Raw genomic sequence first — 16,373 nt, forward strand, 5'->3', positions numbered from 1 at the left:
AGGAGTGAGACTCCGCCCATAGAATGATTTTGGTCACTTCTTCCATCGCCAGGGAACTCCTTGTTCCCCCCTGATGGTTGATGTACGCAACAGTTGTCATGTTGTCTGATTGAAACCGTATGAACTTGGCCCTCGCTAGCTGAGGCCAAGCCTTGAGAGCATTGAATATCGCTCTCAGTTCCAGAATATTTATCGGTAGAAGAGATTCTTCCCGAGACCAAAGACCCTGAGTTTTCAGGGATCCCCAGACCGCGCCCCAGCCCATCAGACTGGCGTCGGTCGTGACAATGACCCACTCTGGTCTGCGGAAGGTCATCCCTTGTGACAGGTTGTCCAGGGACAGCCACCAACGGAGTGAGTCTCTGGTCCTCTGATTTACTTGTATCCTCGGAGACAAGTTTGTATAGTCCCCATTCCACTGACTGAGCATGCACAGTTGTAATGGTCTTAGATGAATGCGCGCAAAAGGAACTATGTCCATTGCCGCTACCATCAAACCTATCACTTCCATGCACTGCGCTATGGAAGGAAGAGGAACGGAATGAAGTATCCGACAAGAGTCTAGAAGTTTTGTTTTTCTGGCCTCTGTCAGAAAAATCCTCATTTCTAAGGAGTCTATTATTGTCCCCAAGAAGGGAACCCTTGTTGACGGAGATAGAGAACTCTTTTCCACGTTCACTTTCCATCCGTGAGATCTGAGAAAGGCCAGGACGATGTCCGTGTGAGCCCTTGCTTGAGGAAGGGACGACGCTTGAATCAGAATGTCGTCCAAGTAAGGTACTACAGCAATGCCCCTTGGTCTTAGCACAGCTAGAAGGGACCCTAGTACCTTTGTGAAAATCCTTGGAGCAGTGGCTAATCCGAAAGGAAGCGCCACGAACTGGTAATGCTTGTCCAGGAATGCGAACCTTAGGAACCGATGATGTTCCTTGTGGATAGGAATATGTAGATACGCATCCTTTAAATCCACCGTGGTCATGAATTGACCTTCCTGGATGGAAGGAAGAATTGTTCGAATGGTTTCCATTTTGAACGATGGAACCTTGAGAAACTTGTTTAAGATCTTGAGATCTAAGATTGGTCTGAACGTTCCCTCTTTTTTGGGAACTATGAACAGATTGGAGTAGAACCCCATCCCTTGTTCTCCTAATGGAACAGGATGAATCACTCCCATTTTTAACAGGTCTTCTACACAACGTAAGAATGCCTGTCTTTTTATGTGGTCTGAAGACAACTGAGACCTGTGGAACCTCCCCCTTGGGGGAAGCCCCTTGAATTCCAGAAGATAACCTTGGGAGACTATTTCTAGCGCCCAAGGATCCAGAACATCTCTTGCCCAAGCCCGAGCGAAGAGAGAGAGTCTGCCCCCCACCAGATCCGGTCCCGGATCGGGGGCCAACATTTCATGCTGTCTTGGTAGCAGTGGCAGGTTTCTTGGCCTGCTTTCCCTTGTTCCAGCCTTGCATTGGTCTCCAAGCTGGCTTGGCTTGAGAAGTATTACCCTCTTGCTTAGAGGACGTAGCACTTTGGGCTGGTCCGTTTCTACGAAAGGGACGAAAATTAGGTTTATTTTTGGCCTTGAAAGGCCGATCCTGAGGAAGGGCGTGGCCCTTACCCCCAGTGATATCAGAGATAATCTCTTTCAAGTCAGGGCCAAACAGCGTTTTCCCCTTGAAAGGAATGTTAAGTAGCTTGTTCTTGGAAGACGCATCAGCTGACCAAGATTTCAACCAAAGCGCTCTGCGCGCCACAATAGCAAACCCAGAATTCTTAGCCGCTAACCTAGCCAATTGCAAAGTGGCGTCTAGGGTGAAAGAATTAGCCAATTTGAGAGCATTGATTCTGTCCATAATCTCCTCATAAGGAGGAGAATCACTATCGACCGCCTTTACCAGCTCATCAAACCAGAAACACGCGGCTGTAGCGACAGGGACAATGCATGAAATTGGTTGTAGAAGGTAACCCTGCTGAACAAACATCTTTTTAAGTAAACCTTCTAATTTTTTATCCATAGGATCTTTGAAAGCACAACTATCTTCTATGGGTATAGTGGTGCGTTTGTTTAAAGTGGAAACCGCTCCCTCGACCTTGGGGACTGTCTGCCATAAGTCCTTTCTGGGGTCGACCATAGGAAACAATTTTTTAAATATGGGGGGAGGAACGAAAGGAATACCGGGCCTTTCCCATTCTTTATTTACAATGTCCGCCACCCGCTTGGGTATAGGAAAAGCTTCTGGGAGCCCCGGGACCTCTAGGAACTTGTCCATTTTACATAGTTTCTCTGGGATGACCAACTTGTCACAATCATCCAGAGTGGATAATACCTCCTTAAGCAGGATGCGGAGATGTTCCAACTTAAATTTAAACGTAATCACATCAGGTTCAGCTTGTTGAGAAATGTTCCCTGAATCAGCAATTTCTCCCTCAGACAAAACCTCCCTGGCCCCATCAGACTGGTTTAGGGGCCCTTCAGAACCATTATTATCAGCGTCGTCATGCTCTTCAGTATCTAAAACAGAGCAGTCGCGCTTACGCTGATAAATGTGCATTTTGGCTAAAATGTTTTTGACAGAATTATCCATTACAGCCGTTAATTGTTGCATAGTAAGGAGTATTGGCGCGCTAGATGTACTAGGGGCCTCCTGAGTGGGCAAGACTCGTGTAGACGAAGGAGGGAATGATGCAGTACCATGCTTACTCCCCTCACTTGAGGAATCATCTTGGGCATCATTGTCATTGTCACATAAATCACATTTATTTAAATGAGAAGGAACTCTGGCTTCCCCACATTCAGAACACAGTCTATCTGGTAGTTCAGACATGTTAAACAGGCATAAACTTGATAACAAAGTACAAAAAACGTTTTAAAATAAAACCGTTACTGTCACTTTAAATTTTAAACTGAACACACTTTATTACTGCAATTGCGAAAAAATATGAAGGAATTGTTCAAAATTCACCTCAGTGTCTTAAAGCCTTAAAAGTATTGCACACCAAATTTGGAAGCTTTAACCCTTAAAATAACGGAACCGGAGCCGTTTTTAACTTTAACCCCTTTACAGTCCCTGGTATCTGCTTTGCTGAGACCCAACCAAGCCCAAAGGGGAATACGATACCAAATGACGCCTTCAGAAAGTCTTTTCTATGTATCAGAGCTCCTCACACATGCGACTGCATGTCATGCCTCTCAAAAACAAGTGCGCAACACCGGCGCGAAAATGAGGCTCTGCCTATGATTTGGGAAAGCCCCTAAAGAGAAAGGTGTCTAAAAAAGTGCCTGCCGATATAATCTTATCAAAATACCCAGATTAAATGATTCCTCAAGGCTAAATATGTGTTAATAATGAATCGATTTAGCCCAGAAAAAGTCTACAGTCTTAATAAGCCCTTGTGAAGCCCTTATTTACAATCTTAATAAACATGGCTTACCGGATCCCATAGGGAAAATGACAGCTTCCAGCATTACATCGTCTTGTTAGAATGTGTCATACCTCAAGCAGCAAGAGACTGCTCACTGTTCCCCCAACTGAAGTTAATTCCTCTCAACAGTCCTGTGTGGAACAGCCATGGATTTTAGTAACGGTTGCTAAAATCATTTTCCTCATACAAACAGAAATCTTCATCTCTTTTCTGTTTCTGAGTAAATAGTACATACCAGCACTATTTTAAAATAACAAACTCTTGATTGAATAATAAAAACTACAGTTAAACACTAAAAAACTCTAAGCCATCTCCGTGGAGATGTTGCCTGTACAACGGCAAAGAGAATGACTGGGGTAGGCGGAGCCTAGGAGGGATCATGTGACCAGCTTTGCTGGGCTCTTTGCCATTTCCTGTTGGGGAAGAGAATATCCCACAAGTAAGGATGACGCCGTGGACCGGACACACCTATGTTGGAGAAAGAAAATGTTTTGGGTTTCATATCCCTTTAACATCTTACTAAGGTCATTAAAATAATAGTAATCGTAGCAATAGTAGTAATAATAATAGTCAACGTAATGGTCTATTTTTCCAGTTAGAATGACTGAATTTTAGTTATCCACCAACACTAATAAAATGTATGTATACTAATCTACTACCAAACTTCTCAGTTGGAGCTTCATTTCTGGGCAAATAAAAACATCAAACAGAAATTGGTGGCTGTATGGCCTCATGACTAATTAGTAAAACCTTTAGAGCATTTCCTTTCTTCTAGCATCAGCTCATGAAGAGAACTGGAGGATTAGTGGAAGACCAGTTAATGCTCGCTTTTTTCTATCCTTTTCTAAAACCAGACGGAAAGGGAAATACGATGTGTACTTACAGATAAGTACATGTATTTTCCTATAATGTATTTTGCTCCTTTGTCCTGTAGATTAAAGGGACATGAAACCCAAAATGTTTTTTTTATGATTCAGATAGAGAATACCATTTAATACAACATTCCAATTTACTTCCATTATCTAATGTGCTTAATTCTTTAGATATCCTTTGTTGAATAGCAATGCACATGGTTGAGCCAATCCCACAAAGTATCTATGTGAATTAACCAATCAGCAGCTACTGAGCCTATTTAGATATGCTTTTCAACAAATTATACCAAGATAATTAAAGGCAGTCTACACCAGAATGTATTTTGTTTAAAAAGATAGATAATCCCTTTATTACCCATTCCCCAGTTTTGCATAACCAACACAGTTATAGAAATACACTTTTTACCTATGTGATTACCTTTTATCTAAGCCTCTGCAAACTACCCCCTTATTTCAGTTCTTTTGACAGACATTTTAGCCAATCAGAGCTGGCTCACCTGAATTCCATGTGCGTGAGCACAGCGTTATCTATATGACACACATGAACTAACATCCTCTAGCGGTGGAAAAACTGTCAAAATGCCCTGAGAGAAGAGGCGGCCTTCAAGGGCTTAGAAATTAGCATATGAACCGCCTAGGTTTAGCTTTCAACTAAGAATACCAAGGTAACAAAGCAAAATTGGTGATAAAAGTAAATTGGAATATTTTTTTAAAATTACATTCTCTATCTAAATCATAAATATAAATTTTGGGGTTTCATGTCCCTTTAATTGTGTTATTTAAATACTTCCTCAGAAGATACCAGAAACATGGAGTTGCTTTTGCATCTCTTGTATGCTCAAATATCAAAGCACTGCAAGTTTTTTATAAAAAAAATAGTTGGAAACGTTTCAAAATATTTGTTTTTGCGTGCACATTTTCTTTAGCAATGCAATTCTTATTGGATGATCTTGTCAAATGCACACAATAACAAAACTGACATGTATGTTAACTGAACAACCCTTTCTTTTTCGAAAAATTACAATACATACATATATATATTACATACACACATATAGCAGTGGAAATATAGAATTGTAGTCCACTCAATGTTAAAGATAAGAAATAGCCAAATTTGTTACTCATGTAGGACTTGTGGAAATGTGTAGCCCTGTATGTATATGTGTATTAAAATTACTTCTAAATGATAATCTGACTCATGTGAGGAGGAACCACATTTTGCTGGGATTCAGCAGGTCATACAGTAAATTGTATATGCTAAAAATTACCATTTCTGCTATCCTTTATTAATACAAAAGTTTTGAGTCCCTCTATCACACTAACTCTTGACTAGATCATCTAATAATCAATGTGTAAAGGCAAACAAAACACAAATGCCAACACTATATTTACTTTCTGTTGGGGGACATTGACCTCACAGTTGTTACTCTTCCTGCCATGTGATTAGTGAAAACAATGATCAACACTCTATGAATCCTTTTTAAATTGTGTATAAATTCTGCTTATTACCAATTTTCTAGACGATCAAGGCAAATATTGGGAGGACCCCCAATGCATGCTATTTGTTGCCTCCGTTTCCAATCAGCAAGTTCTTCATCCATCAGGGTTTTCTGGACATATTCCATAGCAGACAAGAGACCTGCCAGGTCACTTATTATGGTCTGTCATCAAGAAGATAAAATATTTAAAATTACTTAGTAAATATGATAAAGGGCACATAATTGTGAGATCAACAATAGTGCTGAAATAAAGCTTTACCTGCAACCCATGAGAACATTCTCTATTCACTCAAAATTTTTAAGAACGTTAATTAATGAGCAGTAATTTTGCTAATACAGGTATATCACAAAAATAATTCTATAAAAAATGAACTGCACTCCTGCTATGAATAATTCTTCTCTCCCACAGTAAAACAGTAACATTGCATATGCCTGATATTTAATGTGTCAGGGGATGAGCGATAACCTTTATAAAAAAAATGAAAAAAACAAAGAATCCACTTGAAAGCGCAGGGACCAGAGACAACAGCTGACAGTTATCAATAATGTGATGCAGAAGTGTTCATCCATCCATACACCTAAAGAAGGTAACATCCGGGGGGAACGAGTGCTCGCTACATCTAATAGCTCCCACTACCTCATAACTGATGTGACAGCACCAATATGCTTTTCATACAAACTAAACAAAGACAGAATATGTTCCTACTAAGGTTTACAGTGAAGAACACTTTATCCCTTGCTTTTTATTACCAGAGTCAAGGCCTTTTACGCTTCTCTAAAAGATCAGCTCTTTGTAGTACTAACAAAGAACATGAGCTATGTCTCTTTTGCAGCAACAGAACAGTAGTTTTCATACACACATTAATTCAAGAATGAAAACTCTTTCAAAGCACTAAACATACAGAGAGGCTTGATGGGCAAGTGAAAATGAAACATAAGAGTCAGCCAACAGAAACTCCAGTAACACAATGATCTGCTAAAGCAAAAGTCAGTAATTTAAAGGTACATAAAAACTTTCTTTCATGATTTAGATATAGCATAAACTTTTAAACAACTTTCCAATTTACTTCTATTATCATATTTGCTTCATGGTCTTCTTTGTTGAAAGAGCATCAAAGTACAGCTTGTTTTACACATTAAAGTAAGCCAATGACAAGACAAATATATATGCAGCCACCAAAAAGCAGCTAACCCCCAGTAGTGCAATACAGCTCATGGGCCTATCTAGGTATGCTTTTCAACAAATGATAACCAAGAGAATCAAACAAAATTAGATAATAGAAGAAAATTGCATGCTGTATCTGAATCATGAAAGTTTAGAATTTGACGTTACCGTTTCTTTATGTTCTGTACATGTGAAGGGGCATGAAACCCAAAAAATTTTTCTCTTACATGATTTAGACAGAACACACAATTCTAAACAACTTTTCAATGTACTTCTATTATCTAATTTGTTTCATTCTTTTGGTATCCTATGTTAAAGGAGAAGCAATGCACCACTGAGAACTATCTGAATGTACCGTGTGAACCAATAACATCAGGCATTTATGTGCAGCCACCAATCAGCAGCTCCTGACTCTGCCTAGGTATCCCTTTCAACAAAGGCTATCAAAAGAAAAAAAAATACTTAAATAGAAGTGAATTGTAAAGTTGTTTAAAAATCACATGATCTGGTTTCCGGAGGAGGAGCTAACTGCAACACCTGTGTGTAGTTACCTTCCAGTCCTACAGCTGCTGGCGGAGTTTCCCGCTCGTGCCGAACCCAGAGACCTGGGTAGCTACCTGGATAGCTTACACCAACGCTACTGGAACCAAACGATGGACAATCATCCCACCGTGTAGACATTCCTAGTCTGCTGCAAAATCTACTCCTTGTTACCTTCTCTATAACATTGAGGTTATCGAGTCTAAATTAAAGAAACACTTTATACAGAGGAATTGATTCCCTCCCTCCCCCACCGATGCTGCGTGGGAGGTCGAGGCTATTTTCCATATAAACTTTTCTCTCACTGCCCTACCGACAAAGCACCTGTAACCTTACCTGGATAGCTGCAGGCTGCTGGCAGACTTCCTACGGGTCTCTCTCTCCCCCACCGAGGTTGCGTGGGAGACTGGGACTGCCTGACAATCCCCTGGAGGCTTGCCACAAAGACACACCTCTCCGCTACTCTAGACGTCTTTGGACCTGCTGACGCCGACCACGGAGGTGGAGCCGCTGGGGTGAGCCGAGTGAAGCCAACAGCCAAGGCGGCTATTCAGAACGCTGAAGCGGATGCTTGCTTCTCGTCCCCCCCCAGTGCGGAGGCTGAGTGGGAGGTATGACCTGTTCCTAACCGCTACTGGGAGCCGCCGCTGAAGTGCTGCTGCAAATTTCGCTGGGTGTGTTCCAATCGACTAGCCATAGTGCTGTGAACGGGACGGTGAGCTGAGAGGCAAATCTGTTTGGAGCTGGTCTTTTCGTCCTTGTTTCAACCGAGACTACCAGTTGGAGCCGGACACTCGCCTGTAGAGGTACTCCCGTAGAGACGGTCTGAGGACGCACAGAACGACTACTTCTTAGATCTTTGTGGCACACAATTAACATTTTTTCTCTCTTGCACGACCTCTCCTCACCTACCTATTATTTGAATACTGCTGTAGGATGGAATCCAGGTAAGGTGACGAGAACCAAATACAAGAGAACTGACTGAACCCTAGTAAACATATATTGCATCTTGAGATTCAGTATTGCCAACTTAACTTATTTGTATTCACTTCTACAGAGACAAAAATCTTGCATGCTTTATTGGTTCCCTCTGGTCTACAATACACCTGAGATACTGAATTAAAACGATTAACGATAGGGAAAAGGAAAGGAAAAAAGATATATACATATACTATGTAAAGAATGTCTGCCGTAATATTTTAAGGAAGCTAATGTCTAAGAAAACATAAGACCTGTGTATAATTTTAAGAGGAATCAGTTCTGTTTAGTTAAATATAATGATACCAATCCCAGATTCCTCAATGATTCCTACATAAATGTCTTGAGTATATGACCTAGCCGAAATATTGGATTATAATACCCACTAATAATACCTGTGTCATATAAAAACATTTCATATATTACCATAGAAAGGTTAACATTCGGGAAAATGTAAGCTTGTTTTCTGTTTATTGTTTAACAAGACATTGTACCCTCTCGTTAAACTGTTCTTCTCCTCCTATGGGAAACTAGATAGAGAGAAAGGGACCTTGTTTCTCTCCCCTGGGTTTAATTTCTCTAAGTTATAAATTACTAACTGACCCAAGGAGAGAGAATTAAGGCTAGATACTTTGTTAAGACAAATATCAGATAATCTTACACAAAAACAAGGCTACCATATTTATATTTATATTATTTGTTGTTCCTATATAGGAAATGATTTGACCTAACAATTGAAGTAGAATGCTGTTTCTGTTTTTTGCTTATCTTTCTTGCTTTTTTCCTTTTATTTTATTGCCTATAATTGCTATATAATTAGACATATTTGAAATCATACTTTGTAAGGGCTCTTTGCCCTAGCATATATTTGCATACTTTTTGAAGTTAACTAAAAAACAACCTGACAGAAAATAAAACATAACTAGTTCTGTTACACTTTAACAACTCATACCCAAATTGAACCGAAGAAATAACTCTTTATACTGCTCTTTGAAAGAAAGGCTCGCCACCTACCCCAGACCCTAGGGAAAGGCTCGAAGCATCAATTTATCTTACCCCATGGGATGATTTTGTAGTTCTTATACTTTGAACCTTATACATCCCCCGGTAGACTTAAACAACTGTTGTCTTTAAAACTAGGTTAAATTTTCCGAATAAACTTTATAAATTTAGCACTCCCTCATACCTACCCCCATGGCTGGACCTCTCACATAACCAATTTGTTTAACTCCCTATAGACACTTCACCTCCACCTAAATTTTTTTTTTTTTTTCTCCCCTCACGTGTTTCACCCCCCCTCTTGATCCCCACTATTCTCCTTGAGGTCTAAGTACCTCCTTAACCTTACCTCCACAGAGCACTCTAATCACCCTTTTCCCTACACCTTATATAAATTTCCACTTTTTTTTTTATTTTTTCTTGTAATTGCGGCACATGGATAAATTCTTACACACCCCACACAAGGTCACTTCTCCAGCCATGGCAGCTAGACAGAGGGATAGGAAAGCGAAGACTACACAGGAAAATATTACCGATACACAACTAATATTTCCTAATGCACCATTGACACAAGAAGTAACTAACATTCAAAACCTGGTTACTAGTATTTCAGATGCCCTCACCCCTAAATTCGATGCTCTTAAAACGGAATTAAAACAGGATATCCTTTTGTTAACACAAGAAATACGGCAGTTCTCTGTTAGACTACAAGAAGTGGAACAGAGGGTGTCTGATCTAGAAGATACTACAAACATACATAGTTCAAAATTTGAAACAACAGAAATTAATATACAAAAAATCCAAAATAAACTGGAAGACTTAGAGAATCGTTCCAGAAGGAACAACATAAGAATTATTGGTCTTCCAGAAGAACATCAAAATGAGAACCTTGTCTCCTTTATCTCAGAGTCACTACCTAAAATTCTTAAAATACCAACCACACATCAACCTATACTAGTTGAAAGAGCACACAGATTAGGCTCCCCCTATACAGATAATAAAGGTAGAAATAGACCTAGGCCAATTTTAGCAAAATTATTAAACTACCAGGACAAAATTGCATTACTTCACTACTATCGTAAGCAGCAACCGATTACATTTAAAGGGGCTACAATCTTATTATTTCAGGATTTCTCTGCTGATACAGCAGCAAAAAGAAGGGAGCTTGCCCCTGTTTGCTCTAAATTTATTCAAAAAGGCCACCGAGCAATGATAATTTATCCCCACAAACTTAAGGTCATAGTACATGGAGAATCACATTGGTTCGAAGAAACCACTTCGGCTGAAATTTTTTTTAAAACACTTGACTCCTTAGACCAACAACAGAATGTAGAAGTGTAACAAACTTTAAAATCTAACAAAAGAATGTTTAGGAATGCAGACTTCCAATAGGGTAGACCCTTGTCCTTTGATAGACAAGAGTTATGGGATTCTTCCCCCTCACGTGTGTGACAGTTTTAAAAGAAAGGACCTCCCTTTAAGATGTGTTTTTTTTTTTTTTTTTTTTTTTTTTTTTCTCTTTCTTCTCTTTTTCCCTATCTCTCTCTCCCTCAATCCCCGTCTCTATAGCTTAATACACTTATCTCCTAAATGGAAAAAATTGAAAAATGTAAGATTGTATCATGGAATGTAGGAGGCATCTCCACACCTATTAAACGCAAGGTAATTCTCACACAACTACGTAAGTTCCATACCGATATTGGTTTCATCCAGGAAACACATTTGTCCGCAGAGGAAACCTTAAAACTAAAAACCTCTTGGGTTAAAGATGTATACTTCGCTGCTGGTGTTGAGAGAAAGAGGGGGGTAGCAATACTAATAGGTAAAAAAATTAAGTCAGATGTTATTCACTGCGTGGCCGATCCGGGGGGGGAGATATGTCATGTTAAAAATAAAGATTGCTAGGAAGATGTACACATTGTGTAATACATATGGCCCAAACGTGTTTGACTTAGAATATTGGGATAATCTCCAATCAAAGCTCCTATCCTATACTGAAGGCTCTCTAATTATCGCCGGTGACTTCAATATGGCACCACAATGCCCACTAGACAGGCTAAGATATGCACAATCTAGCTATACACGATATATGGAGAAATCAAAACCCAACCGCCCAGAACTTTACATGTCTTTCAAAAGCCCATAAAACCATGTCCAGAATAGATATCTTTTTGATTGACGACCGCATCCCAACAACAAGTGTCAAAGCGACAATAATGCCAATATTACTTTCAGACCATGCACCCATCTCTCTTGAATTGTTAGTAGCACCTGCGCACCGTACTGCATCACGTTTCTTCTTTCCCTACCACTTAACATCTGACCTAAAATTTAAAAATTGCCTATTGAATAAATATAAAGAATATGTACACTTTAATAGAGATTACCTTAAAAACCCTGAAATATTTTGGGAAACAGCGAAAGCTGTAATGAGGGGGGAAATTATTGCCTATGGTGCCACTTTGCTAAAAAAAATTAGGCTAAGGGAAAAGGAATCTCATAAATTTTTGCTTAATTCTTATAATCAGTATTTATCGGATAGAACTCCTCTCAACTGGGCAAAATACCTACGCGCAAAAAGCGAGAGAGATGCCTTTATACTATCACAAGAAACACAAAAAGAATTAAGAACCCAAGCCAGAATGTATAGATACGGCAATAAGTCAGGTAGAATATTGGCTAAACTAATCAAAAATGAAAGAAAACAACTAAATATAGATAAACTGCACCATAAAGGGGAACTTGTCTCTAGACCTGATGACATTCTGACAATATTCTATGAATATTTTAAAGAACTCTACGCGCCTAAAGCCAATGAGGTAAATAACTTGGATGACTTCTGGAGCAAAATTGAACATCCTACACTGGCTCCAGAGGACATTACCAATTTGAATGCCCCCGTCTCGACGGAAGAGATTGAGAAAGTAATATCCAAATTATCCCTAAACAAAGCACCTGGCCCTGATGGTCTGCCTAATGAATTCTATAAAATCATGCTTAGCGAAGCCACTCCGCATATTTGTACTCTTTTTAATAGTTTCTTTATTGATGGCAAACCCACTCCCCCATCCTTTTCTCAATCATATACAACATTAATACTTAAAGGAGGCAAAGATCCTGCTTGCAAAGAATCATACAGGCCTATAGCCCTCCTTAATGTTGATTATAAAATTCTAACAGCAGTACTGGCGGCTAGATTACAAGGGGTTCTTGCAAAAATCATCCACTCAGATCAATCAGGGTTTCTAAATAATAGAAACTCTGCTGCGAAAATTAGAGAGGTGTTGGTGGTGACAGAATATTACAAGACTATGTCTGACATAAATAGCGGGGGGGAGGGCATACAGGATCTTGCTGTCATTTCTATTGATGCAGAGAAGGCATTTGACTCAATTATCCACGAGCATATACATTCTTCATTAAAACATTTTGGTATTAAAGGTAAATTTACTGACTTTATAGGAAACCTCTATGCCTTCTCTGCTACAAAATTGATAGTAAATAACAACTTCTCTCCCTCTATCCCTATAGGCAGAGGAACGCGGCAGGGCTGCCCTCTCTCCCCGCTCCTCTTTAACATTGCCATTGAACCCCTGGCAATTAAAATAAGACAAGCTCTAGATGGTATCAAAATTCATAATCATGAAATTAAGATCGGATTATATGCGGATGATCTACTTGTCTATATGGCAAACACTAAACTAAATATGCCGAAACTCTTTTCTATAATGGATAACTTTGGTTCCTTCTCGGGATATAAAGTAAACTACACGAAATCTGAGATATATTGGCTCAGGAATACTAAAAACTCGGTAACAAATTTACCATTTCGACAGGTTATAGACTCTTTTAAATATCTTGGGATTCATATCCCGGTCAGAACTGAGGATCTTTACAAACTTAATATCCCTCCAGTGTTAAAGGAAATTAAAGAAAAGCTTAAGCACTGGCATAATTTGCCAATATCATTATCAGGCCGAATAGCCCTATTTAAAATGGCCCTCCTCCCAAAATTACTCTATATTCTCCAGAATACACCCATATTACTATTAGGGAAAGATATTCGATCAATTAACAGCTTACTTACAGAATTCCTATGGCAAGGGAAAAGAGCAAAAATATCTTTCAGGAAACTCTCAGTACCAAGGGAATCTGGGGGACTGGCCTTGCCTGATATTTTGCTATATAATCTTTCTTTTCTCGCGCGTATACCTATAGACTGGATCATCTGCAATAACTACATTTTAAATAATGAACTAGAATCCAATGTCGGCTACCCATACGACCTAACTGCACTGCTCCACCTCGACCTAAAAGAAATTCCGATAGAAATTAAAAAGTTTAAAACAATCTACAATCCGATCAAAGCTTGGCAAAAAATAGCAAAGCTTCTTTCAATAAATAGCAAAGCCTCTCCATATCTTCCGATATTAGGAAACCCTAAATTTCAGGCAGGCATTCTTTCAGATGTCTTTAAAAGATGGCAATATACTGGTCTGACTAAGGTTTATCAAATAATTGATAAAGAAAGACAATGTATTAAATCATTTCAAGAACTAAATATGGACTTTAGCCTGCCAAATAAAGACTTTTTCGCATATCTACAACTTAGGCATTATGCGCTGGAATTAGTTAAAAAAAAAAAGGCTGGAACTGGAATATAGGTAAACTTGAAGACTGGTTGACACTAACCAGAAATGGCCATATTTCTATTGCACCGTGCTACTACTTTCTAGGTATCAATAAAGGTGCTACGGTTCTAACACAATTGACTGCAAATTGGAATATACCAAATGCCTTGAATAATATAGAAACAAAAACCCTTCAACTTTCAATTAAAAAGATTACTCAAAATACACTCTCAGCTACATGGAGAGAGGCCCACATTAAATTTCTTCACAGGGCATACTTCACCCTGGAGAAAGGCTACAAATGTGCTAACTTGGGATTTTATAAATGTCCCAAGTGTTCGTATCTGGCAGCCAATTTCTTGCATATTATATGGTATTGTCCAAGAGTCAGGAATCTTTGGCTTAAAGTAGAATACTGGCTAAAGAACGTACTTAAAATAACCCCTCTTTCTCTAACACTATTTCAGATAGTATTTGGATTAAGGGAACAACCCGATAAACAGAGTAGTGAAAAGATTGTAATCTCCACTATATTAGCCACAAGGTATTTAATTTGTAAAAAATGGAAGACCCAGTCAATTCCATCTCTCCCTGAAGTTAAAAACTGTTTAAAAAAACAGTGTATACTAGAACAAAGGGATACAAACATAGAGAATGAGCAGGATGTCAAAAGATTCTTCAGTAATTGGGCAATTTTTTTAAAAATACTTTCTTCTACAGAAATAAACCACATAATCTTTCCGTTTCAGAACACAGAAATAGTCTTACTTGGAAACTGGTAGATAATAAAGAGAGAAAAATTCTTGCTGTGGGAGTGGGGGGGGGGGGCTGGGGGAAGGAGAAACTCTTTTTTTTTTTTTTTTTTTTTTTCCTACACACGTGAGGGGGAGAAATGAGGTGGGATTGGGAAAATAAATAAAACCCCAAGACATTTCCATAGATAATCATGTGAGATGTAACAACATTAACTAATATAATTTTAAATACCGAGGTTATCTAGATTGAATACAGAATTATTTAAACAAAGATATCGGCCCATGATATGGTTTCATAATTATTTCCATTCTTGTTTTTTTCTGTTTACTTTGGATGACAATTGTATTATCTCTGACTTGTGCTAACTTTATTTTGGATCTAGATACTTCCAAAGATAAATGTAAAAAATACACTTAATGTAGCTTTAAATCTCCATCTTTATGTTGTGTAAAAATCATACTAACTTTGTGTAAATTTAGCAAACTCATTTTGATATATTTTGTCCTAATGGCTTTGTAGCTTGGTCTTTATATTTGTCTTCTGTACAAAATAGCAAATGTATGACATTGGATTTTTGGAATTTGTTTTGGTTTATAAATAAATAATAAAAAAAAAATAAAAAAAAAAAAAATCACATGATCTATCTGAAAAATGACATAAAAAAAAATTGGGTTTCATGCCCCTTTAAATAAGACAAGTGTGCCGGCATTTTAAATATGGTGTTGACATTCCAGCTTTTTACCTAGCAGCACTAAGCCCATGTGTGTTAATTTGATGAAAACACTTTTGTAAGACACATGTAATAGAAAAAAAAAACATAATTTATGTAAGAATTTACCTGATAAATTAATTTCTTTCTTATTGGCAAGAGTCCGTGAGCTAGTGACGTATGGGATATACAATCCTACCAGGAGGGGTAAAGTTTCCCAAACCTCAAATGCCTATAAATACACCCCTCACCACACCCACAATTCAGTTTAACAAATAGCCAAGTAGTGGGGTGATAAAGAAAGGAGTAAAAAGCATCAAAAAAGGAATTTGGAAATAATTGTGCTTTATACAAAAAAATCATAACCACCATAAAAAAGGGTGGGCCTCATGGACTCTTGCCAATATGAAAGAAATTAATTTATCAGGTAAATTCTTACATAAATTATGTTTTCTTTCATGTAATTGGCAAGAGTCCATGAGCTAGTGACGTATGGGATATCAATACCCAAGATGTGGAAGTCCACGCAAGAGTCACTAGAGAGGGAGGGATACAAAATAAACAGCCATATTCCGCTGAAAAAATAATCCACAACCCAAAATATAAGTTTATTCTTTAAATGACAAGAAAAACTTAAAACATCAGCAGAAGAATCAAACTGAAACAGCTGCCTGAAGAACTTTTCTACTAAAAACTGCTTATGAAGAAGCAAATACATCAAAATGGTAGAATTTAGTAAATGTATGTAAAGAAGACCAAGCTGCCGCTCTGCAAATTTGATCAACTGAAGCTTCATTCTTAAAA

General features: G+C 38.4%; 1 protein-coding gene across 4 annotated transcripts in view; it reads right to left on the bottom strand.

Annotated features, from left to right (window-relative positions):
* The window catches only part of STAT3 (signal transducer and activator of transcription 3), a 600,544-nt gene that overhangs the window by 415,798 nt on the left and 168,373 nt on the right, over positions 1-16,373 (bottom strand). For all 4 annotated transcript variants that reach the window (XM_053699116.1, XM_053699126.1, XM_053699099.1 and 1 more), the window contains exon 8: positions 5,802-5,953. In XM_053699116.1, the coding sequence (XP_053555091.1) occupies positions 5,802-5,953 (152 nt within the window). The remainder of the gene's footprint in view (positions 1-5,801; positions 5,954-16,373) is intronic.

This window comes from Bombina bombina, chromosome 1 (assembly GCF_027579735.1).
Source record: "Bombina bombina isolate aBomBom1 chromosome 1, aBomBom1.pri, whole genome shotgun sequence".
Classification (NCBI taxonomy): domain Eukaryota; kingdom Metazoa; phylum Chordata; class Amphibia; order Anura; family Bombinatoridae; genus Bombina; species Bombina bombina.